The 26,825-nt window shown below is 43.0% G+C and overlaps 1 protein-coding gene across 2 annotated transcripts in view; it reads left to right on the forward strand.

Moving 5' to 3' along the window:
* The window catches only part of dis3l2 (DIS3 like 3'-5' exoribonuclease 2), a 344,361-nt gene that overhangs the window by 154,506 nt on the left and 163,030 nt on the right, over window positions 1-26,825 (forward strand). For both annotated transcript variants that reach the window (XM_072255278.1, XM_072255279.1), the window contains one exon: window positions 3,310-3,543. In XM_072255278.1, coding sequence (XP_072111379.1) covers window positions 3,310-3,543 — 234 coding nt within the window. The remainder of the gene's footprint in view (window positions 1-3,309; window positions 3,544-26,825) is intronic.

The raw sequence follows: 26,825 nt of genomic DNA on the forward strand, positions 1-26,825 counted from the left end.
AACCGATCTCTGCTTGAAAACGATGAACTTGATAACATACTTGCTTGTGGTAGTGTCTAATGAGCAGAGGTGACATGATGCTCACCCAGAATGATGATTGTGTGAGTTACTTCTGAAGTGAGTTGTCCTAATACGACCTCCAACTTACATTGCTCCTCAGAGACAAGAAAGGGCCAGAGTTTACTAAGGGAACTTTGTTTTTGTTTTGATTCCTGCTTTGTGATGCATGACACTTTCTCTTCTTAAACCTGTCTTTGAGCAACAAGGAGTCTAACCATTGTTGATTCAGTTGTTCTGCACTGAAACGTTGCTTACAAATGTGCCAACCACTACAAAGGCTGTCTTTGGCTACTCCTGTAAAGGAATGAGCAATATGTAAGAGCCAGGCAATTGCTCTGGTAAGCGACTTCCAGCTTGAAAAATGTTCAAAGCATGCACTGCCAAGTTGGAACAGTGATAAATGAGTGATGTTGGTCGACACTTGACGTATTTCTACATCTGCCTCAGAGTCGGCTAATCACCAGTTTCCTGCTAACTATGTTCCCATTGAGGATTAGCAAGAAATACTGGGCCAGTTAAGGGTTCAGTCCTGAAAACTTTCTCTCCCTCGATAACTGTCCTGTTAAGCTGCCAGCTTGTAATCATCTTCCGAGTGACAGGAGACCTGCTTGCCTAAATCTAGTTGAGTGGAGGTAAATGTGTCAGGGTGCTTGGCTTGCGTACCTACAATCTTTTCTTTCATGCAGATTCTACTCTCACAGGGCCTGAAATGGCTTGGGTGCCTGTTCTCCAGGACATTAGTCTTAAATGTGCTTACAGTGGGTTGATGAGCACCATCAAGTCAGACTTCACCCACAATGACACAACTGAAGTTCTGTCAATGGGCATAAGGTCCATTGCGTCAACCATTGCACTATTCACGTGACTTAAGTGCACGGATGGTATCAATGCCAAGTGACAGGAGAATTGCAGCAGAAAAGTCACGTGCTGGAATCTTGTCAGCAATGGCCTTAAGATGTGAATGATCGCTTGCAGCCTGAGGAGTTGAAATCTTATCCCTGTTTTTGGGAGTGTAGTCACATTCAATGAGAGTTGACAAGGATAAGCGGACCTCCAGTCCTATTAACTCCATGACAAATTCAATGGCTTTTCTTCCAGCAACTTCTGACATTCCAGAACATGTCTTTAGAGTGTATGGGAAATCTGAACTTTGAGTACTCTGTATGGCAAAGTATGTTGATTTTTGCCAATGACACATTTCTCTGGTCATCTAATAATCACATATACCTTTATTTTTTGCTCTGGATGATGTCCTATTGAGTAGTTGTTGACTAGACATATTTTAGAGCTGGATTTGCCTTGGAGCCTTTCCTGCCTACCTCTGTGCATGAAGAAGTAGCAATGTCTGATGGATGCTCAGGTGGGTTCCTGCCCTGCTGTGGTCTGCTGTTGGTGTGCTGGCACGAGTAGAAGCCCAAGATGCTGGACCTGAATAAGACCATAAGACATAGGAGCAGAATTAGACCATTCCACCCATTGAGCCTGCTCTGCCATTTCATCATGACTGATCCCGGATCCCATTCAACCCCATACACCCGCCCACTCAGCATATCCCTTGATGGCCTGACCAATCAGGAATCTATCAACTTTCGCTTTGAATATACCCATGGACTTGGCCTCCACCACAGCCTATGGCAGAGCATTCCACAGATTCAGCACTCCTTTGCTAAAAAAAATCCTCCTTCTATTTGCAAAGGTCGTCTCTCAATTTTGAGGCTGTGCCCTCCAGTTCTGGATATCTCTACTATAGGAACATCCTGTCCACATCCACCTTATCTAATCCTTTCAACATTTGGTAGGTTTCAACAAGATCCACCCCCCCCCCCCCGGCATTCTTCTAAATTCCAGTGAGTACAGGCACAGAGTTGCCAAATGCTCCTCATATGTTAACCCCTTCATTCCCGAAATCATCCTTGTGAACCTCCTTTGGACTTTCTCCAATGACAGTACATCCTTTCTGAGATAAAGGTCCCAGAACTGTTGACAGTACTCCAAGTGCAGCCTGACTAGTGTCTTATAAAGCTTCAGCATCATCTCCCTGTTTTTATATACTATTCCTCTTGAAATAAATGCCAAAATTACATTTGCCTTCTTTACCACAGATTCAACCTGTGAATTAATCTCCTGGGAGTCTTGTATAAGGATTTAAGTCTCTTTGCACCTCTGATGTTTCCATTTTCTCCCCATTTAGATAATAGTCTACACTTTTATTCCGTTTACCAAAAATACATTTGTCATATATTTTCCAACAGTACTCTATCTGCTACTTTTTTTGCCCGGTCTTCCAATTTGTCTATCCTGCTACGATTGCACTGCCTCCTCAGGACTACCTACCCCCCACCTATCTTCGTATCATCCGCAAACCTTGCCACAAAGCCATCATTTCCAGTATCTAAATCATTGACAAGCAGTTTGAAAAGCAGCGATCCCAATACTGACCCCTGAGGAATGAAGTGCTGATTCACACTGATCACTGTTGTACTCAGTACAGTGGATGATAGCTTCAGTCTTTTTGCTTCGTATGCTGTTGAAGCGCAAAATTTGAAACACTTAAAAAGCAGCTTATTGGCCTGTGAGCAACGCCTTTGAAGACGAGTTATCTTTTCACTCTATTGCCCTCACTGTGCACTGTACACAAATACAAAGTGAGTTAAACAACTTGTTTAAATCAAAATCAAAAAAATCACCTGAGATGAAAGCTTTCTTCAGTGTTTTTCTTGAGATTGCTTTACTTATGAAATTGCAGAGGGTTAAGTAAAATATGTATTAAATTCAATGCAGAATCGCAGCATGCCTAAATATACTAATACTATCGATTATTCTCACAACCAGAGTTAAACAAGATAGTGCACATACGCAGCACTTCATAACTACGCAGTGTAACTAAGAGTAATCTCATGGCACAAAGGTAAACATAATACTTACTTCAAATCTATCTACTGAGTGTTTAACAATATTACCAAGAACTCAAGACTCACAGATACTGCTGTTTCAAGAGCAAATAAAGAGTAGAAGGAGATGTGTCTTCCACCATACTTCAAATCGAATCAAAACTAATCCACGCAGGAAGTGATATAAAAAACAGCTTATGTATAGGAAGTAATGTTCATACAAATGAACTACACGTCTAGAGGACGGAACAATATGCATGCTTTTCATTTGCCATTCAATTTATGGAAGATGTGATGTGGAACTGAATAAATAGTAATTGTTTCCTTTAAAAATCTTTCTCTAATTTATATTTTGCAGATACTGAGTCAGTGGTATGGGCGAACCATTATTTGTTCCTGCGTAAAGCTGAGTTATAACCATGCACAAAGCATTATCGAGGATCCCGAAAAGATATTAACCCCTGATGAACTGCCACCCATTTCACCTGATCATAGTATTGCTGAAGTAAAGGCTGCAGTCATCAATCTTCATAACATTGCTAAACAGCTTCGTAAGCAAAGGTTTGACAGCGGTGCTTTACGCTTGGACCAGGTGAGCGTATTTTATTTTTCAGAGGGCATATGGAAGAATAACATTTCCTCATATAATGCAAGTGTTTTGAAATGGTATTCCTTTTTTTAAAAATGATTGAACAATAATGCCTAAACAAATACTTGAGATGGTTTTTTTTTCTTCCATTAAGATCAGCTAGTTAGTTCCTCCCCATGCCATGTGTTGCACTGGGCGGCAAACTTGCTGTTTCTTTGGCATTTTTGTCTGTTTTTTATGAGGCTGAGTTGCTAGCCTGACTCTCAACTGGCACTGATGGAAAGAGTGAATGGATTTGAACTTGGGGCTACTCACCTGCAAGTCCGATGTGGATGCTACTGGCTGGTATTTAATACCCATCCCTAACTAGCACTAGTCTGGACTCAGTGGAGTCTTTGTGGTGAAAGTAGCAAAGGAGTTCTGGGATTTTCCTGTGAAATAGTGAAGGACTAACAATACATTGCAAACGATGATGAGATTTATGGCACTTGCTATTCTTGTTTAACCAGGAGGGCTGATTTTGCAGTTTTCGGTGGTGCTGTCAAACAAATTTAGTAATGCTTTGAACACAGTTCCTCAGTATAATTGTGTACTTCGAATGTTTTATCTTATTAGGATTAGAAGAGCAAAATTATTAGTATAGAATTTTAAAAAGCATTTCAAAGCTATCCTATATGGAAATGTAAAGTTCAGGATTATGGTTCAGAGCAATGTGATTCATTAATATTTTTCAGACAAGTTGGTGTGGGAAACTGTTCATTGTAGATTTCCTTTGTACCACAGAAATACAGTTTTTATCAGCCAATTCAGGCCAGCATAAAAGAGCAGCACATTATGAATTTCCTTTCAAAAACACTTGAGAACATGGAAAAAAAAGTCAAAATCTGATATTAAACATTAATCTGTACTTTGTCAATATTTCCATTTATTTGTTTATATAATCTATATTGTAGGTATCAAAGGTCCATTTTTTTGTCCATTGCAGTTATTTTTATTACATCTCTGAACAATTTGGTGGTACCCAAAAAGGAATTTGATAAGCAAATTGCAATCTAAGCATTCTCTGAAATCTACTTTCCAATGACAATGTATTTTTAAATGACCTATCTACTAAAATTCAAAGATGTTTCTCTTTGCCAAAAATATATTGCACTGTAATTAAGGAAACCGAGGCATTTAATGCTTAGAAGAATTTGATCAATTTGTATTCAGCATCTTTAAATTAGGAGCAGAATATACACTCACTAGGCACTTTATTAGGTACGCCTGTACACTTAACAATGCAGATATCTCGTCAGCCAATCATGTGGCAGCAACTCAATTCATGAAAACATGCAGAGATATGGTCAAGAGTCCAGTTGGTGTTTAGACTGAACATCAGAATGGGGAAGAAGTGTGATCTCAGTGACTTTGACTGTGGAATGAATGTTGGTGCTAGACGGAGTGGTTTGAGTATCTCAGAAACTGCTGATCTCTTGGGATTTTCACGCATAACAGTCTCTAGAGTTTATAGAGTATGATGCAATAAACAAAAATCATCCAGTGAGTAGCAGTTCTGTGGGCAAAAGCACCTTGAGAGAGGCCAGGTGACCAGGTTGGTTCAATCTGCCATGAAGGCGACAGTCACTCAATCATGCGTTTCAACAGTGGTGTGCAGAAGAGCATCTTTGAACACATATGAGGGGTGATTGATAAGTTCGTGGCCTAAGGTAGAAGGAGCCAATTTTAGAAAACCTAGCATATTTATTTTTCAACATAGTCCCCTCCTACATTTACACATTTAGTCCAGCGGTCGTGGAGCATACGAATCCCTTCTTTGTAGAAGTTGGCATCTTGGACCTCCAGAAAGTGGTCCACAGCAGGGGCGATTGATAAGTTTGTGACCTAAGGTAGAAGAAGATGAGTTATTAACTTCAAACTTTCTGCGTAATCACTCAAAAAGTTGAACCGCACGTGCATGTAACGAGAGCTGTATAACTCATCTCCTTCTACCTTAGGCCACAAACTTATCAATCACCCCTGCTGTGGACCACCTTCTGGAGGTCCAAGACGCTAACTTCTACAAAGAAGGGATCCATATGCTCCACGACCGCTGGACTGAGTGTGTAAATGTAGGAGGGGACTATGTTGAAAAATAAATGTGCTAGGTTTTCTAAAATTGATTCCTTTTACCTTAAGCCACGAACTTATCAATCACCCCTTGTACTATGTCAAACCTTGAAGTGGATGGGCTACAGCAGTAGAAGAGCACTCCAAGTTCTACTACAGTACCTAACAGAGTGGCCACTGAGTATATATTTCCTTGTGCTTCTCTGAAATCAAATTTACTTTTTTGTGCCCAATTGATACATAACTATGCTTCAGACCAGTCATGTACTTATTTATATATACAGGTTTCCCCCGCCATCCGAAGGTAAAGCGTTCCTATGAAACGGTTCGTAAGCCGAAATGTTGTAAAGCGAAGAAGCAATTACCATTTATTTATATGGGAAAATTTTGTGAGCGTTCGCAGACCCAAAAATAACGTACCAAATCATGCCAAATAACACATAAAACCTAAAACAACAGTAACGTATAGTAAAAGCAGGAATGATATGATAAATACACAGCCTATATAAAGTAGAAATACTTTTCCACAATCATTACTGCACTGTTCTCTGTAGCGAAAATCTCACGCATGCGCCGTTGGCAGAAAATCTCACGCAAGCGCTGTTGGCAAAAACGCAGCGCAAGCGCTCTCCAGTAATCTTTAAGCTATGAAGCTGCCAAATCATACCAAATAACACGTAAAAATACACAGCCTATTTAAAGTAGAAATAATGTATGTACAGTGTAGTATCACTTACCGGAATTGGGGCAGCGCCGAGCACACTGATGATGGTGTGTTAGGCTGAGTCGGAGTTTGGGTGGTGCAGTGGCCCCCACCTTCCAGGCCGCCGAACGATACGTTGCCGCGAAGCATGCAGGGGTGCAGCAGTAGCTGGGAGGCACGCAGCACGTCTTTAAGAAAAAAGCGGAAATAAACATGCTAATTAATTAGGTGCCGCCCGGCATGTAATTGTCTGCCCAGATCAGTGCCGATTTCCGATTGCATCGTCTCTGATCTGGGCCGACAATTACATGTTGGCGGTACCTAATTAATTAGCATGTTTATTTCGTCTTTTTTCTTAAAGATGTGCTGTATGCCTCCCGGCTACCGTTGCATTCTCCGTAAATCGATATCTGTCCGTGGCCTGGGGGTTGGGGTGGTGGGACACTGGGGTGTCATCACGTCATCATCTGTTTCCACCAGGGCAGGCAGGTCATCTTCTCCTATGACTGCCCGCCTCAATGTCGAAGGTCGAGGTTCGTTGTCTGCTGTGGCTGATGTGGAAGGCTTGCTTGACTGCTGAGCCCCGCGCATTTTTCTATCACACAGTTCTTTGTAAGGACTCAAACCATCCTGCAAATATCCCCTAAACCGACATACCCTTTCAAAATTAAAGTCGTACTTTATCATTACTCATTCGGTTTCGATTGTTATCCTTTTTTCTTCCAGTTGCATCAGCTCTTCATCTATCAGATCTTGGTCATGGGATGCCAAAACCTCTTCAACATCATGTTCGTCAGCTTCCACAAGCCAAATTCACTTTGTCTTTACTTCATCTACCACGATCGAAACCCTTAATTATGTCTAGTTTTATGCTAAGTGTAACACCCTTATGAGCTCTTTTAGGCTTTTCTGATACCATAGAACTCATCTTGCAAACGACTGCTCACAGGCATGTGTTTAAGCAATGACGGCGAGAATGCAGTTCCAAATCCGGGGAGAGCGGCTGCCTTTTATCGCACGCTGATTTTTTAATCATGCACTGCTTTTTTTTCATAACAGTGAAAACACCTTCTGAAAGCGAAAACAGGGTACTAATGTAGGTCTTTCGTAACAGTGAGGTTTCGTAAAGCAAACATTCGAAAAGCGGGGGACACTTGTATTGCTATGTTGAACTGAGCAATTTGAACTAACCAGTTATTTCTTATTCATTCAAAGGATTTGGGCTGAGTTAGTTAGTCCATCCCTAATTACTCTTGAGAAGGTGGGCTGCCTTCTTGAACTGCTGCCCTACTTCGCATGTGGGTATGTCTACAATGCTGATAGAGTAGGACCCTGGAAGGAGTGGTTTTTTTTTTCCAAGTCAGGATAGAGGACAATTTCTAGGTGATAGTGCTCCATGCTTCTGCTGCCCTTCTTCTACCAGCTGATAGAAATCTAGGTTTGGAAGATGATGTTTACGAAGTCTTGGTAAGACATTCCAGTCTATCCTGCAGATGGCACGCACAGATGCTACTGTGTATCAGTGTGGGGTGAATAAATAGTTACAGCCGGCTCAGTCCTCCATGGCATCAAGCTTCATAAGTTGTTGAAACTGCACTTATCCAGGCAAGTGGAGAGTCTTCCATCAGACTCCTGCTGAGCCTTGTCAATGGTGGAAAATGTCAGGGAGTTACTCACCATAATATTCCTAACTTCTCACCTGTTCTTGTACCCACATTGGGCATATGGTCAGGATATTGATACTGGCATATTTAGTGATGGTAATGCCATTGAACATCAGGAGGTGATAGCTGTATTTTCTCTTGTTAGTTACATTCATTATCTAGAACTTCTGTGGTGTGAATGTTACTTGTGAACTATCATATTGTCCAAGTCTTGCTGCATTTGGATTTGGACGACTTCATTACATGAGGAGTCATGAATGGTGCTGAAGGTTGTGCAATCATCAGTGAGCATCTCTACTTCTGATCTTCAAACTGAAGGAATGCCATTGCTGTTGTGTGCTGGGGCAGCAGGCTGAGGGTAGCAGACGCCAACAGAATCAACAAACTCATTCGTAAGGCCAGTGGTGTTGTGGGGATGGAACTGGACTCTCTGACGGTGGTGTCTGAAAAGAGGATGCTGTCCAAATTGCATGCCATCTTGGTCAATGTCTCCCATCCACTACATAATGTACTGGTTGGGCACAGGAGTACATTCAGCCAGAGACTCATTCCACCGAGATGCGGCACAGAGCATCATAGGAAGTCATTCCTGCCTGTGGCCATCAAACTTTACAACTCCTCCCTTGGAGGGTCAGACACCCTGAGACAATAGGCTGGTCCTGGACTTATTTCATAATTTACTGGCATAATTTACATATTACTATTTAACTATTTATGGTTCTATTACTATTTATTATCTATGGTGCAATTGTAACGAAAACCAATTTCCGCTGGGATCAATAAAGTATGACTATGACTATATTCATATGTACGACAGCTTCTTAAATGCCACTGTACTGTCTGCTTTCACCATTCTCCCTGGGTGCCTGCTACTCTCTGATTTTAAAAAAACTTGCCCCACATATTTCCTTTGAACTTTGTCTCTCTCATCTTAAATGCATGTCTTCTAGTGCTTGGTACTTCTGTCCTTGGGGAAAATATTCTGATTGTCTACCCGATCTGTTCCTTTCATAATATTATAGACTGCCATCAGGTCTCCACTCAGCCTCTAACTCTCCAGAGAAAATAACCCAAGTTTGTCCATTATCTCCCTATAGCTTATATCCTCTTATCCAGGCGGCATCATGTAAACTCTTTACACCCTTTGCATAGCCTCCACATTCTTTACAATGGGGTGAGCAGAGTTGCACAGCTTACTCCCGAGTGCAGCTTAACCATAGTTATATACAGCTGCAACATGGTTTCCTGTCTTTTTAAAGTTAAAGAACTATTCGGCTTGTACGTTTGTGTACAAATGTGAAAAAAAAATTATTTCCCTGCCTTTCTCTTAATTTGTGCAATTGTGCAATTTGCAATTCATCTACAAACGTAGTTTCTGAGACACTATGCTTGTAAATTAATTTAATTTTTTATAAAGACACGGATTTGTAGCTGTGGATCTTTTGGCTTGCTGAACGTCATTGCCATTATTTAGTATTTACAATGTAGGATCTAAACATAAATTAAGTGTCCCAAAAATTTTTAAATAATTGTCATACTGCTTACAGATACGACAAAACGCTTGCCCAGAAATAGATTTTAAGTTGCTTGCTATAGGAGAATAAACACTATTGACGAAACTCCAATATTAAGAATCAGGATAGCAGATGACATTTGATGTTAGAATTTGAGGAATCCAAGTAAAAGAGGTTATGGAGGTAGTCAGCTGGAAGGCCATGTACAAATTTAAAAATAGGAATAGAATTTGTCAAAACTGAGATACTGGTGGGCTGGGTATTGATGAAAGCTAGCAATTTGTTGTCTTGATGAATGTAGATAACGAAATGGGCAGCAGTATGTTCATGCCTAAAGTTCAGCTATTTGTGATGGAATAGAAAATCTACTTTTCTCAAATTGGCAGCATCTCATGCCAACATTATTTCTAACTGTCCTCATTAATCTTTCAACGACCTCACTACTGTGTCAACCATGGGCTCACACTATCCGACTTTCCCTTTGCCCTCTCCCTTCCTACCCCATCTTTTCTACAACTTGAAAACAATCTTACCCAGTTCTGACAAACATTTTTTAAGATAAAATGGTAATTCATTATTTGCACACTGACTGACCTGCAGAATGTTTCCAGCAGTTTCTGTTTTTATTTTGGACCCAGCATCTTTCTCAGAACCTTACTGAAATTTATAAAATCATAAGGAGCATGGATGAGGTGGATGGTCACAGTCTTTCCATAGGCTAGGGGAGTCTAAAGCAGGAGGGTAGGGATTGAAAGTGAGACCAGAAAGATGTAAAGGAGCCTCAATGACCATATTTTTCACTCTTAGGTGGCCAAATGCAGACAAACGGGACTTGGGAAGGCATCTTGGTCAGCATGAACAAGTTGGGCTTTAGGGTTTGTTTCTATGTTGTGTAACCCTGTGCTTCAGTAGAGAAAAAGGACAAATGGCTGCCGTACAAATGTGCTTGAAGCATATTTGCAAGAATAACTTTTTTATATTTAATATCAATGAGACAACAAAATTAAGAACAATGTTTGTGGTCATCCAGCCCTTGCTTGCACATTCCTGACCTCTTTTACTTTTGTTGCAAACTAATGTAGTGGTCTGCTATTAAATAGCTTTACAGTGCTAATTCTCAAGTGTCTCTTCTGCATTACATTTTTACAAGAATGTTGTGATAGATAGGTTGGGGCTGGTCTGGGTTTGAGAGATTGAAGAGTGGAGAGAGTGAGAGATCAAGAGGAAGAATGAATGGCCCCTATTCACATTCTCTTGTTCCCTTCTCCTTGTCCTCCTCTTTTGTTTTCTGTTATTTGAAAAGGGAGTATAAAACAAGTAACCAGTCTGGATGTTTAATGTCTAGTGTGAAGATGTTACTGGAATCTTTAATCAGAACTAAAATGACTGAACGCTTTGAACAAGTGTGATTTGATCAGGTTTGAATGGATGTGCATCATGATTGAGTAATTGAGTTGGATTTTTTGAATGTGAGGTGGGAATAATTTATGAATCATTTTGGATGCCATCTTCCTACATTTTTGTTGTATGTTTGGAGAAGGATGGAAAGAAGAGGAATAAACTGCAGGGGTAAAAGGACCCTGATGGGAGTTATATACAGGCCCCTGAACAGTAGCCAGGATGTGTTCTACAAATTACAATGGGAGATAGAAAATGCATGCAAAAGGGCAATGTTACAGTAATAATAGTTTTTCAATATGCAGGTAAAATCAAGTTGGTGCTGATTTTGGATCCCAAGAGAGGAGAATTGGTAGAATGCCTATGAGATGGCTTTTTAGAGCAGCTTGTGGTTGAGCCCATGAGGAGATCAGCGATACTGGACTAGGTGTTGTGTAATTAACTGGATTTTATTAGGGAGCTTAAGGTAAAGGAACCCTTAGGAGAAAGTGATCATAATATAAGATGTAAGACCATAAGGTAAAAAAGCAGAATTAGGCCATTTGGCCCACCGAGCCTGCTCCACTATTTCATCATGGCTGATTCAATATTTCTCTCAGCTCCTATCGCTTGCCTTCTCCCTGTACCCCTTCATTCCCTGACCAATCAAGAAACTATCACCTCTGCCTTAAATATACATAAACTATTGGCCTCCACAGCTGCCAGTGACAAAAAATTTCACACATTCACCACTTTCTACCTATAGAAAATCTTCCTCATCTCCGTTCTAAAAGGACGCCCCTCTATTCTGAGGCTGTGTCCTCTGGTCTTAGTCTCTCCCACCACAGGAAACATCCTCTCCACATCCACTCTATCAAGGCCTTTCACCATTCGACAGGTTTCAATGAAGTCACCTCTCATTATTCTGAATTCCAGTGAATACAGGCTCAAACTCTCTTCATGTGACAAGCCATTCAATCCTGTAATCATTTTCGTGAATCTCCTTTGAACTGGAGTACCCTCTCCAGTTTCAGCACATCCTTTCTAAGGTAAGAGTCCCAAACCTGCCCGTAGTACTCCAAGTGAGGCCTCAACAGTGTTTTATGAAGTCTCAACATTACATTCTTGCTTTTATATTCTAGTCCTCTTGAAATGAATGCTAAGATTGCATCTGCCTTCCTCACCACAGACTCAACCTGCAAATTAACCTTCTGGGAACCCTGCACAAGGACTCCTGAGTGGCTTTGCACCTCAGTTTTGTGTATTCTCTGTCCATTTAGAAAATAGTCAATCCTTTCATTTCTTCTACCAAAATGCGTGACAATACACTTTCCAACGCAGTGTTCCATCTGCCTTTTCTTTGCCCATTCTCATAATCTGTCTAAGTCCTGCTGTAGCCTCTCTACTTCTTCAAAACTATCTGCCCTTCAACCTATTTTCATATCATTTGCAAACTTTGCAACAAAGTCATCAATTCCATCATCCAAATCATTGATATATAACATGAAAATAATTGGTCCCAACACAGACCCCTGAGGAACACCACTAGTCACCAGCAGCCAGCCAGAAAAGGCTCCCTTTATTCCTACTCTTTGCCTGCTTCCAATTAGTCACTGATTTATCCATGCTGGAATCTCTGCTGTAATACCATGGGCTTGTACCTTGTTAAGCAACCTCTAGTGTGGCATCTTGTCAAAGTCCTTCTGAAAATCGAAGTACACAACATCAATCAATTCTCCTTTGTCTATCCTGTTTGTTACTTTTTCAAAGAATTTCAACAGATTTGTCAGGCAAGACTTTCCCCTTGAGGAAACCATGCTAACTACGGCATATTTTATCATGTGCCTCCATGTACCCTGAAACCTCATCCTTAATGATCGGCTCCAACATCTTCTCAACCAATGAGGTCAGACTAACTAGCCTGTACTTTACTTTCTTCTGCCTCTTTCTTCTTGAAGAGTGGAGTGATGTTTGCAATTTTGAAGTCTTCCGGAACTTTTCCAAAATCTAGTGATTCCTGAAAGATCATTACTACTGCCTCCATGATCTCTTCTACCACCTCCTTCAGACCTCTGGGGGTTACACAGTCTGGTCCAGGTGACTTATTTACCTTCAGTCCTTTCAGTTTCTCAAGAACCTGTTCTCTGGTTCTGGTAACTTCACACACTTCATGCCCTCTGACACCTGGAACTTCCTCCAAACTGCTAGTGTCTCCCACAGTGAAGATCGATGCAAAATACTTATGAAGTTCATCCGTTATTTCATAGTCCCCCAGTACTACCTCTCCAGTATTGTTTTGCAATGGTCCAATATCCACTCTCACCTCTCTTTTACACTCTATGTATCTGAAGAAGCTTTTGGTAAACTCATTAAGATTATTAGCTAGCTTACTTTCATATTCCATCCTTGCGTCAAGTTCCATACGTCAAGTAATGACAGTTACTTACCTTATGTTGGTTTTTAAAGGCTTCCCAATCCTCTAACTTTCCACAAATTTCTGCTCTGTTATATGTCTTCTCTTTGGGTTTTATGTTGGCTTTGACTTTTCTTGTTAGCCATGGTAGTGTCACCTTGCCTTTAGAATACTACTTCCTCTAGGATAGTAACCCTCTCACCGGCCTGGAAAGCAGCGTTGTATCTCTACTAACAGCCATGTGACTCCTTCTCAAATCTCAGGGTGAATTCTATCATATTATGATCTCTTGCCCTGATGGGTTCTTTTACCTTATAGAATATGGTAAAATGATAGAAATCACCCTGAGGAAGAAGCAAAAAGTCAAATGAATCAGTATTACAGTGGAATAAAGAGAGTTACAGAAGCATGAGAGAGGAGCTGGCCAAAGTTGACTGGAAGGAGACATTAGCAGGAATAACAGAAGAGCAGCAATGGCTGGAGTTTCTGGGAATAATTTGGAAGGTGCAGGATAAGTACTTCCCAAAGAAAAAGTATTCTAAAGGCAAGATGATGCAACCGTGGCTGACAAAGGGAAGTCAAAGCGAACATAAAAGCAAAAGAGTGGGTGTATAATAGAGCAAAAATTAGTTGAAAGAGGAATGGGAAGCTTTTTATAAACCAACAGAAGGCAACTAAAAAACCATAAGGAGGGAAAGGATGAAATATGAAGGTAGGCTAGCTGATAATATCAAGAGGACACCAAAAGATTTTTCAGATATATAGAGAATAAGAGAGAGACAAGAATTGATATTGGACCACTGGAAAATGACACTGGAGAGGTAGTAATTGAGGGCAAAGAAATGGAGGACGAAGTTAATAAGCATCTTGCTTCAGTCTTCACTGTGGAAGACTTTAACAGTATGCCAGAGGTTTGAGGGTGTCAGGAGGAAGAAGTAAGTATATTTGCTATTACTAAGGAGAAGGTGCTTGGGAGGTTGAAAGGTCTGAAGGACCAGATGGACTGCACTTCGGGTTTCTGAAAGAAATAGCTGAAGAGATTCTGGAGGCATTAGTAATGATCTTTCAAGTATCACTAGATTTCTGGCATGGTTCTGGAAGACTGGAAAATTGCAAATGTCATTCCACTCTTCAAGAAGGGAAGGAGACAGAAAAAAGGAAATTATATGCCAGTTAGTGATTGGGAAGATGGAGTCAGTTGTTAAGGATGAAGCATGTGGTAAAATAGGATGAAGTTAGCATGGTTTCCTTAAGGGACCTTGCCTGACAAATCTGTTGGAATTCTTTTGAAGAAATAACAAACAGGACAAACAAGGAAGAATCGATCAATGTTGTGTACTTGGATTTTCAGAAGGCCTTTGACTGTCATGGTCCGGATCGGGGTCCCTTTAAATTTAGCTTGTTTATGTTACGATCCGGACTGTTGATTCCCTGTTTTCCCGTGTCCCGCGACTTTTGGTGATTAGAGGCAATTAACACTCGGCTGAACCGGTAGTTTATAGTCTCCGGCTTTCAGCCGTTCGGTGCGGGAGCGTTTGCAAAGTCACCAAGGTACGGCGTGCCAATGTCATCTGGCCGGAGCAAGCCTAGTCTCCCCCGAAGTGAGTGCTGGTAATTCGCCTTTCCTCACTGGAGCAACCTTGTCAAGTTACCTCACCAAAGCGAGCCTGCAAAGTTTCCTTACCGAGGTGGGTCCGTCAGTTAACCTGCCGGAGGGAATCAAGAACCGCTGTCTACTGTTCCCGGGTTAAGTCGAGAGCTCACCACTACCCAGAGGCTCCAAGTCAAGTCCTGGCTCTGGGCGGCATTCACGTACCATGTCAAGTCCTGGCCCTGGTGGCGTTCAAATATCATGTCAAGTCCTGGCCTTGGCGGCGTTCAAGTACCATGTCAAGTCCTGGCCCTGGCACCGTTCAATTACCACGTCAAGTCGTGGCCCTGGCGGCGTTCAAGTACCATGTCAAATCCTGGCCCTGGCGGCATTCAAGTACCATGTCAAGTCCTGGCCCTGGCGGCTTCCCAGTTCTGAGTCAAGTCCTGGCCCTGGCGGTCTGTGATTCCTGTCCTACCCCTTTGTCTGAATCCTTTCTCTGCCCCTCTCGCCTCTAACCCTCGTCTGTAGCCCCCGCCTGCACTTTGGTCTAGTTCCATCGCCAGAGCTAGGTAGGTACTGTCTGGTGTTCATTCGTGTTGGTCTTGTCTTGTCTTGTCTTCGCCTCCATGGGGGTAAGTCTGGCCATCTTGCTGTTGCCCCGCGGGGAGTCATGTCTTGTCTTGTCTTGTCCTCGCCTCCGTGGGGGTAAGTCTGGCCATCTTGCTGTTGCCCCGTGGGGAGTCATTGTCTTGTCTTGTCTTGTCCTCGCCTCTGTGGGGTGAGTCTGGCCATCTTGCCGTTGCCCAGCGGGGAGTCATGTCTTGTCTTGTCTTGTCCTCGCCTCCGTGGGGGTAAGTCTGGCCATCTTGCCGTTGCCCTGTGGGGAGTCATTGTCTTGTCTTGTCTTGTCCTCGCCTCCGTGGGGTAAGTCAGGCCATCTTGCTGTTGCCCCGTGGAGGGTCATGAGTCCCGGCCCTATGTCCTGTACCCAAGGAGGGGTCCCGGCTCTCTGTTCTGTGTGTGAGTCCCGGCCCTATGTCCTGTACCCAAACGGGGGTCCCGGCTCTCTGTACTGTGTGTGAGTCCCGGCCCTATGTCCTGTACCCAAGGAGGGGTCCTGACTCTGTGTTCTGTGTATGTGTCCATGGTTCCATGTACCTGCTCTCCTAGACCGAGGCTCTGTGTTTCCATGTTCCTCCTCTCCCTAGCCCATGTCATGTCCATGCCTGGTTCTGGGGTCCGAGCCCAAGGCAAGACCCAGGTACTGGGTCCTTGCCCAGTCTCAGGCTCGGAGTCCATACCCAAGCTCTTCATGTCTCCTCTAGTTCTGGGAGCCGATTCCGAGTCTAAGCCCAGACCCTTGGTCCCAGCCTAGTCATAGTCCTGAGTCCTTATTCTGTTCGCTATTCCTGCTTCTGTCTTGCTCTCCTGTTATCATACAATAAACTAAACCTAAGTAACCTCACAAAATGTGTCTTGCATTTGGGTCCATCCTTGCTCCCTATGCCCCTGCCCATTGTGACATTGACAAGGTGCCACATGTAAGGCTGCTTAGCAAGATAGCCCATCGTATTCCTGCAAAAATACTAGCAAGGATTGAGCATTGGCTGATTGGCAGGAGGCAAGGAGTGGGAATAAAGGGAGCCTTTTCCGACTAGCTGCCAATGACTAGTGGTGTTCTGCAAGGGTCAGTTTTGGGACCACTTTTTTTCACGTTGTATGTCAATGATTTGGATGATGGAATTGATGGCTTTGTAGCCAAGTTTGCCGATGATGCAAAATTATGTGGAGTGAAAGGTAGTGTTGAGGAAGCTGGGATGCTGTAGAAGGTCTTTGAGAGATTAGGAGAATGGGCAGAAAAGTGGCAGATGGAATACAGTGTCGGGAAGTGTATAGTCATGCACTTTGGGAGAAGGAGTAAAAGTACAGACTATTTTCTAAGTGGGGAGTAATTTCAAAAGTCCGAGGTGGAAAGGGACTTGGGAGTCTTTGTGCAGGATTCCCTAAAGGTTAACTTGCAGGTTGAGTCTGTGGTAAGGAAAGCAAGTGCAATGTTACCATTCACCTCAAGGATGGATGGCATCTGTTAGTCTCACGAGACCATGAATCTGCGCCTGGAACGTCTTGCTTCAGTCTCTCCGGGGTACAGGCCTGGGCAAGGTTGTATGGAAGACCGGCAGTTGCCCAAGAGCAAGTCTCCTCTCTCCACGCCACTGATGTTGTCCAAGGGAAGGGCAAAGGCCGATACAGCTTGGCACCAGTGACGTCATAGGAGTTGCCAGAGCAAGGTTGAAAGCAACGTTGGACTGCCTTAGGGACTCCAGCTCCGGATTTGTCCTCAGGGTTTACCCCCGAAGCCTTTCCCACAAGTGGGCATGGCTGCAAGGCAGCGGAGGTTTGAAATCAGAGTTTTCCCTCTCTTAGAGCAGGGGTCCACAACCTTGTTTGCACCCTGGACCGGTTTAATATTGACAATATTCTTGCGGACCAGCGGACGAGGGTGGTGTTCAAGTTCAACAGTGTGTGATAAGGAATGAGGAAAGGTGCAGCTGACTCATATTATTTCATATCACCAAATCATATCGTTTCCTTGTGGCCCGGTAGGATGCTTGGCGGCCCGGTACTGGTCCACAGCCCGGTACTGGTGCGCGGCCCGGTGGTTGGGGACCACTGTCTTAGAGGAAGGAGTTTTCTCTAAGAAATCAGAGCTTTCCCTCTCCTCGTCTCAAGAGGATTAGAATATAAAAACAAGGATGTAAAGCTGAGGCTTTTGGGTCCCTTATCTAAGAAAGGATGTGCTGACATTGGAGAGGTGGTTCACGAGAATGATTGTGGGAATGGGAGGCTTCACATATAAGAAACATTTGATGGCTCTGGGCCTGTATTCACTGGAATTTAGAAGAACGAGGGAGGGCCTCATTGAAACCTATTGAGTGTTGAAAGGAGTGGATAGATGTTTCCTGTGATGGGGAAGTCTAGGACCAGAGGGCACAACTTCAGAATAGTGAGTCATTCATTTTGAACTGAGATGAAGGGGAATTTTTTTTGTTGAAGGGTGGTAAATTGTGGAATTGTGGATCCAATGGGCCAAATGGCCAACTTCTCCTGGGTCTTATGCTCTTGTGATCTATTTCTACACCTGAGTCTCAGCATTTCACTGTGTATATTACCAACAGATGCTCAAAGAGATTAAGAATTAATGGAATTCAGTAATATGCCAGTTTAGAATTAAAGTAGGTTGGACCTAAATTTCTTTAAAAAAAAACTTGGACCGTAAATGTGGAGGAATAATATTAGACTTAAAATACAGCAACTTGATCTTGCTGTTCAAAACATATGTTCAATGAGAAGTGGTATTGTCCCTCGTTTGTAACTTTGAGTAAAAATGCATTTCTTACTGCTTAAAGTATTAACAAACTATAGATATCACGTGATAATCTCACAGCTGAAATCTCAGAGGGTGTGAATTGTGGCATAGGACTGTTATAATCAAATAAGATTGATCGAGATAAGATGCTTTGAAACTTGTATTTTGCAGCTCTGTTTCATGTTCTACACATGTCTAAATTAAATACTGAATATTATATCTATTTTTAACGCTAAAGCAAAAGTAATTCAAGCACTACCCAATAAGTCAGGGGGCTTCTGTGGAGAGACAAATAGGGTTGATGTTTCAGATTGATGACTTCTTTCAAAACTGAGAACTGTTGAAGAATAAAGCAGGTTTCAAGAAACAGAGGAGTGCTGGATGGAGGAGAGAGCAAGCTGAGTTACTTGCAGAGATCCATTTCAACTGACGTTCCACATATGGAGAACATTCTTCTTGGTGTTGCCTCAGTAACTAGCTGGCTTCATGCAGATTTTTGCTAGGTCTCACCCACAGATTGTGCAGATAGCCTGAGAAAGGGGATACAACTAGGCATGGAACTTTGTATTGTATCAAAATGTGTGAGGATTTCTTTGCAGTTTTTGAATGCTTCTGATGTTCAACATTGCTGTAAATACTTTTAAGAATAGAAATAGAATTTTAAAATTTACACATAAGCACATGAAAATGCTAGTAAATAATTCAAAAAAATTTAGAAAGCCTTTATTTACTGCGGAGCATCGAGAAAGCTCACCTCTGTCCCAGGATACTGATGGACTTTTACCGCTGTACCATTGAGAGCTTACTCACCAACTACATCTCAGTGTGGTATGGCAATTGTCCCATATCGGACTGCAAAGCACCCCAGTGTGTGGTGAAAACTGCCCAGAAGATTATCGGCACCCAATTGCCCACCATTGAGAACATCTACCATAAACGCTGTCTGGGCAGGGCAAAAAGCATTATCAAGGATGCATCTCACCCTAACCATGGACTTTTTACTCTCCTCCCATCTGGTAGGCGCTACAGGAGCCTCCGCTCCTGCAGGCACAGGAAGAGCTTCTTCCCCGAGGCTGTGACCCTGTTGAACCTCACATCACAGCGCTAAGCAGTATTGCACCCATATTGTACTGTCTCAGTACCTTTATATTTGTGTGCTGTAGCACTTACTTTTTATTCGTAATTATTTTGTAAATAACACTATTCTTTGCATTTCTGGTTAGATGCTAACTGCATTTCATTGGCTTTCTATCTGTACTCGGTACAATGACAATAAAGTTGAATCTAATCTAATCTAAAGACACAGCAAAATGAATACCAGAAGCAATCTAATGTAACATCAGAAGGGCAGATTCCCCAGCATAGTGCAGAAGTACGAGACTTGTTTATGTGGGAGCAGCTGAATGTTAGCAGTTCCCTGCAAAGCCAACGGCTACACCCAGCATGATATGCTCCATTATCTGAAAATAAACTCACCATCCAGAAGGTTGTTCTACCCTCCACATTATTATTGTAATTTCAGATAATATTTTAGTACTCATAAATTCACTAGACTTCTTATCTTACATTACACTTGTGCCTTTGGCACAAGTGTACACGGCTTTTTCTTCTACCCAGGCATTGTATTTGTTGCCTCTTCCTCATTCTTTGTACCTTAAAATCAGCTTTTTCTCTAATTCTCAGTTCTGATAAAAGACATTAACCTGAAATGTAAATTTGGTCACTCTCTTCACAGATGGTGATGGAAACTACTAGGTGATTCCAGGATTTTCTGTTGTTACATCAATTTATATTTTGTTTTCTTGTTTTTTTGTTATCTATGTGCTTTTTGCATGACTTCACTTTCGCCTTTGTAACACTGGTGGAAAAATTTTTAAAGTAGTGATTAATTACTATTGATGAGGGTTATATTTTTGCTAATTTTTGTGCAGCTATGAGTGTGCTATGAGAAATGTTATACCAAAGAAGTTCTGATAATTAAGACAAAAGCAGGCAGTGGCTTGAGCCTGTTTGGCCCTTGAAAATGCTACTTGAATTATGATGTTGCCTCCACCACAATGAGGTAAGTTACCCAAACCCTGGTCTATGAGTCTCCTACTGGACTGTGTTTGTTTTTCCTTTTGATCACTTCTGCACATCTAAACCCAGATCTCAGGCTTACCTTTTTCAATGAACCAAATCAATTACATCCCTGTTTTCAGCAATGAACTATAGAGTACCAAACAATAAGCATTTTAAAAATAGTTACTAAAATGAAACACTGCACGTTAAATCTTGATTTATTGATATAGAACTTAGAGACGTGCAGTACAGTACAGGTCCTTCAGCCCACGATGTTCCAACCTCATCCAAGATCAATCTAATGCCTCCCTCCTGCATAATCCTCCATTTTTCTTTCATCCATATTCCTATCTGAGAGTCTCTTCAATGTCTCTACTGTAGCTACACCTACCATCATCGCTGGCAGTATCTTCCATGCACTTACCCCTCTTTGTGTAAAATACCTCTCTCTGATATCCCCCCAATACTTTCCTCCAATCACCATAAAATTATGTCCTCTTGTATTATCCATTACTGCCTTGAGAAAAAGGGATTGGCTGTGCACTCTATCATTGCCTCTTATCACCTTATACACTTCTATCCAATCACCTCTCTTCTCCCTTTGCTCCAAACCTTTCCTCATAAGACGCGCTCTCTAATCCAGGCAACACAATGGTAAATCTCCTCTGCACCATCTCTAAACCTTGCACGTCCTTCCTATAATGAGGTGACCAGAATTGATCACCATTGGAAATAATTCAGAAGATGTGTAGCTTTGGTGATTGAAGGTTGGGTTGAGATGTTCTCTGATCTTGGCAATTTACTTGCAAACATTTCATCACAATGCAAGGAGACATTGTCACTGCGCTGTTGATTGTGGTGTGTCTTCGAAATGCTTGGCCTTTATATACTTTTCAATCAGCTGATTGGACATCATTTCGGAGACTCAGTTGCAATGTGGGAAAGGAAATCACGTTGCTGATTGGCTATTTGGTGATCTTCATGCATTGTGGTCTGGAATTTTGCCCACATCAACTCATAAGTAGGATCAAGGTCTAGGTGTTTGCTTACAGAATTATTCATAGAAAACCACGCTTCTAGGAATTCTCTTGCATGCCGCGTGTTCACTTGCACCATGACTTTTGCTAATGCCGAATTGAATTTGTGCCTCTCTCAGTCTTCATGGGTAGAGACTGGGGAGTGTTGGTCATGCTGCTTTATAACCAGTTGATGTTCCTGGATCCTTGTGGATCATTTTCTCCCAGTTTGGCTGCTCACAAGCCAACAGCAATGATGAGGAGAGTACTTTGCAGACCAAAAGGACAAGCCAAGCCATTAGACAAGACCGATATGATCTACAAAATCCAATGCAGGGATTGCAGCAAATATTACATCAGCCAAACTGGGGGAAAAAAACTATCCACAAGGATCCATGAACATCAGCTGGTTGTAAAGCAGCATGACCAATTCTCCCTAGACAAATAAACACGTAGACCTCGATCCTATTTATGAACCAATGCAGGCAAAATTCCAGACCACAACACACGAAGTTCGCCACATAGCCAATCAGCAATGAGTAAACACAAAATAATCTGCAGATGCTGGGGTCAAAGCAACACTCACAACACGCTGGAGGAACTCAGCAGGTCGGGCAGCATCCGTGGAAAAGATCGGTCAACGTTTCGGGCCGGAACCCTTCGTCAGAACAATAGGGGGAAGGGGCAGAGGCCCTATAAGGAAGGTGGGGGGAGGGTGGGAAGGAGAAGGCTGGTAGGTTCCAGGTGAAAAACCAGTAAGGGGAAAGATAAAGGGGTGGGGCAGGGGGAGGCAGGGTGGGGATAGGCAGGAAAGGTAAAGAAAGAATAGGGGAAAATACAATGGGTAGTAGAAGGAGGCGGAACCATGAGGGAGGTGATAGGCAGCAAATACAGTGGGTAGTAGAAGGAGAAAACCCCACCACATGCAAAAATGCCATTCCCTATTTCCAGTTCCTCCGTCTCTGCCGCATCTGCTCCGAGGATGAGGTTTTCCATTCCAGGACATCTCAAATGTCCTCTTTCTTTAAGGATCGTGGTTTCCCTTCTGCTGTCATCAATGATGCCCTCACCCACATCTCCTCCATTTCCCACACTTCCGCCCTCACCCCATCCTCCCGCCACCATAACAGGGACAGAGTTCCCCTTGTCCTCACCTACCACCTCGCCAGCCTCCGGATCCAGCACATTATCTTCCGCAACTTCTGCCACCTTCAACAGGACCCCACCACTAAGCACATCTTTCCCTCTCCACCCCTTTCTGCTTTCCGCAGGCATCGGTCCCTCCGCGACTCCCTGGTCCACACGTCCCTCCCCACGGATCTCCCACCTGGCACTTATCCCTGTAAGCGCAAGTGCTTCACCTGTCCCTACACCTCCTCTCTTGCCACCATTCAGGGCCCCAAACAGTCCTTCCAAGTGAGGCAACACTTCACTTGTGAGTCTGTTGGGGTCATGTATTGCATCCGGTGCTCCCGGTGCAGCCTCCCCTACATCGGTGAAACCCGACGCAGATTGGGGGACCGCTTTGTCAAGCACCTCCGCTCCGTCCACCAACTTTGCTTCCCACTCCCATTCAGATATGTCCATACATGGCCTCCTCTACTGCCATGATGAGGCTAAACTCAGGTTGGAGGAGCAACACCTCATATACCGTCTAGGTAGTCTCCAGCCCCTTGGTATGAACATAGAATTCTCCAACTTCTGGTAATTCCTTCCCCTATCCCTATGTCACTCTGTCCCCTCCCCCAGCTGCCTATCACTTCCCTCATGGTTCCGCCTCCTTCTACTACCCATTGTGTTTTCCCCTATTCTTTCTTCACCTTTCCTGCCTATCCCCTTCCTGCCTCCCCTCCCCTACCCCTTTATCTTTCCCCTTACTAGTTTTTCCACCTGGAACCTACCAGCCTTCTCCTTCCCACCCTCCCCCCACCTTCTTTATAGGGCCTCTGCCCCCTCCCTCTACAGTCCTGACGAAGGGTTCCGGCCCGAAACGTTGACCGATCTTTTCCACAGATGCTGCCCGACCTGCTGAGTTCCTCCAGCGTGTTGTGAGTGTTGCAATCAGCAATGAGATTTCCTCCCCATATCACAATTGAGTTTCAGAAATGACATCCGATCAGCTGATTGAAAAAGTATATAAAGTCCAATCATTAGGAGGACACTGCACAATCAACAGCGCACTAATGTCTCCTCGCCTGGTGACGAAACATTTGCAAGTAAATTGCCAAGATCAGAGATCAACTCAACCCAAATGAACACCATACTCCTAGTGTGGTCTAAGCAGAATTTTATAGAGTTGCAACATTAACCCATGGCTCCTGAACTCAATCCCTTGTCTAATGAAGCGCAACAGACTATACTCCTTCTTAACTGCCCTATTAACTTGTGCAACAACTTAGAAGGATCTGTGGATGTGAACCCAAGAATCCACATTTCATCTCTACTGCCAAGAAACCTGCCATTAACCCTGTAGTCTGTCTTCAATTTCAGTCTTTTAAAGTCTATCACTTCACACTTTTCTGGATTGAACTCCATTTGCCACTTCTCAGCCCAGCTCTGCATCCTATCAATAACCTGTTGGAAACTCTCAATAGCCTTCTACAGTGTCCACAATACCACCAACCTTCAGGTCATCTGTAAACTTACCACCCACTCTTCCACTTCCTCATCTGAGTAATGTATAAACCTGACAGAGCAGGGGTCTGAGAACAACTCCCTGTGAAATACCACTTGTCACTGACCTCCAGGTAGAATATGCTCCATCTACTACCACATTCATCAAGGTCCCTTTCATTGGTGATGTCATTTATTAAGGACATCCCCTACCTCCTTGGGACTCCAGGTACAAATTTCCTCTTTTATCACTGATTGGTCCTACCCTCATTCAAGTCATCCTCCTGTTCTTCATGTACGTGTAGAGCACCTTGGACTTTTTCTTAATCTGATTTGCCAAGGCTTCTTCGTGCCCTCTTCAAGCTGTCCTAAGTCCCTACTTAAGCTCCTGCTTGGCTACCTTATAACTCTCGAAAACCTTGTCTGATCCTTGCTTCCTAAACCTTGAGTATATATCTTTCTTTCTCTGAACTAGATGTTTCACACCTCTTTTCATGTATGGTTCCTTCCTTGTCCTGCCTCATTTGGATAAACATAACCAGAACCCCATGCAAGTGCTCCCTAAACAGCCTCCACATTTCCGTTGTGGTTTTCCTAGAGTACGTCTGTTCCCAATTTACACTCTAAAGTTACTGCCAAATAGCATTATAATTCATCTTCCTCAGTTGAATACTTTTCCATACCTTCTGCTCCTATCCCCGTCCAAAGCTATGGTAAAGCTCAGGGAGATGTGGTTACTGTGTACGATGTACTCACCCACTAAAAGGTCTGCCACCTGACCAGGTTCATTGCCAGTACTAGATCCAGTGTGGCCTCACCTCTGGCCAACCTGTCTGCATATTGTACATATTGTTCCTTGACACATTACAAATTTTACTCCATTAAGTATTTTGCCCGATGGAGGTGTCGGTCAATATTAGGGAGGTTGAAATCACCCATGACAAGAACCATTTTAGTTTTGCACCTTTCCGAAATTTTCCTTCCAATCAGATCCTCAGTGTCTTTGTAGCAATTGGAGGCAGTTCTACAGGGTCATTCTCATCATCAGGTGCCATGCCCAGTTAGAGCTTTGACTGCCATGGCCCACACACCCTTGTTTCAGGTCAAGTGGATCAATTCAGTGATATTCATTTCCAGTTCTCTAGCTGCTGTCTCCATCATCATTTGTCTTTGTCTTCCTCTTGCTTTCTTCCCTTCAATGTTTCCCATAATTACTGTGCATTCTAACTCCTCTTTCCTAATCACATGTCCAATGAAGTTACGTTGCCTTTTCATGATCTCATACATTATTTCTCTTTTTGTGTTTGCTCTGTTCATGACATCCTCGTTAGATATTCGTTTCGTCTATGATATTCTTTGCATCCTCCTCATCTACAGGATACTCACAGTAAATTGATTGCTCCATTCCTGTTTCTAACTTCCACCCATACGACTTAGTAGACGATCCGTCAAGGATGGTCACCCTTTCTGCAGCTGGGATATCCCTGATCAGCAATACCACTCCACCACCTCTTTTACCTCCCTTCCTGTACCTCTTGAAACATCTAAACTCTGTGACATCTAGTGGCCATTCCTGCCCTTTTGACATCCAAATCTCCACAATGGTCACAAAGTCGTAGTTCTATGTACTGATCCAGACTCTTAGGTTCATCACCCTTTTTTGTGATACTTCTTGTGTTAAAATAGACACATTTCAACCGCCCAACTGACTGCAATTATGCGCTATCCACAGGTTACCCTTCCTCATAATTTCTCAACACATTTCCAGTTGCCAATTGCTCCACCCTCTGACCTGTCACTCTGGTTACCCTACTCATCAAGCCTGCATTTCCCCCTTCGAGCTTAGGTGTAACTTATCCCTATTGTACAGGTCATACCTTCCCCTGAAGAGATTCCAGTGATCAACGTATCTATAACCCTGTACCAGTTCTTCCACCACAATTCATTTGCCATATCATCCTGTTCTTACCCTCACTGGTGTGTGACCCAGGCAGTGATCTGGAGATTACTACCCTTGAGGTCCTGCTTTTGAGATTCCTAGCTAGTTTTCTATATTCTCTCTTCAGGACCTCATCCCTTTTCCGAGCTTTGTTATTGGTGCCTATATGTACCATGACTTCTGGCTGCTCACCCTCCCCCTTAAGAATACTATGCACCTGATTTGTGAGTCCCTGACCCTTAAACATGGGAGGCAGTATACCATTCAGGAGTGTCTTTCATGTCCACAGAAGCTCCTGTCTCGTCCCCTAACTATTGATTCTCCTATCTCCACTGTTCTCACCTTCTCTCCCCTTTCCTTCTGAGCCACTAAGCCAGACTCAGTGGCAGAGACCTAGTTGCTGTGGCTTTCCACTGGAAGGTTTACTTCCTCCAAAGCAGTGTACTTGTTACTGAGGTATACTCATGACTTACTGCCTAGTCCCTCTCCTGATGGTTACTCAGCTACCTGTCTCATGTAGCTTAGGTGTGACTGCCTCCCTGTAGCTCCAGTCTATGAATTCCTCATTCTCCCAAATGATTTCCAGGTCATCTGTCTTCCAGTTCTCCATCTTGCAGTTCATGAGGAGCTGCACCCAGATGCACTTCTCACAGATGTAGTAATCAGAGAGACTGGAGGTCTCCAAGATCTTGCACATTTTGCATGAGGAGCATACCACTTCCCTAGGATCCACTCTCTTCACTTTGGATATCCATGAATAAAAAAAGAAACAGAAACTTGGGAGAAACTCAACCTAGCCTCCGCTTCGCTCGCAAAGCCTTTAGAACAAAAGCCTCAGTTCCCCAATTTAATTCTGTCCCAATCCCACAATGACGTGATTCACATTTTTTAAATAAAATTTATAATCATTGCTTA

The sequence above is a fragment of the Mobula birostris genome, chromosome 4 (assembly GCF_030028105.1).
Source record: "Mobula birostris isolate sMobBir1 chromosome 4, sMobBir1.hap1, whole genome shotgun sequence".
Taxonomy (NCBI): Eukaryota; Metazoa; Chordata; class Chondrichthyes; order Myliobatiformes; family Myliobatidae; genus Mobula; species Mobula birostris.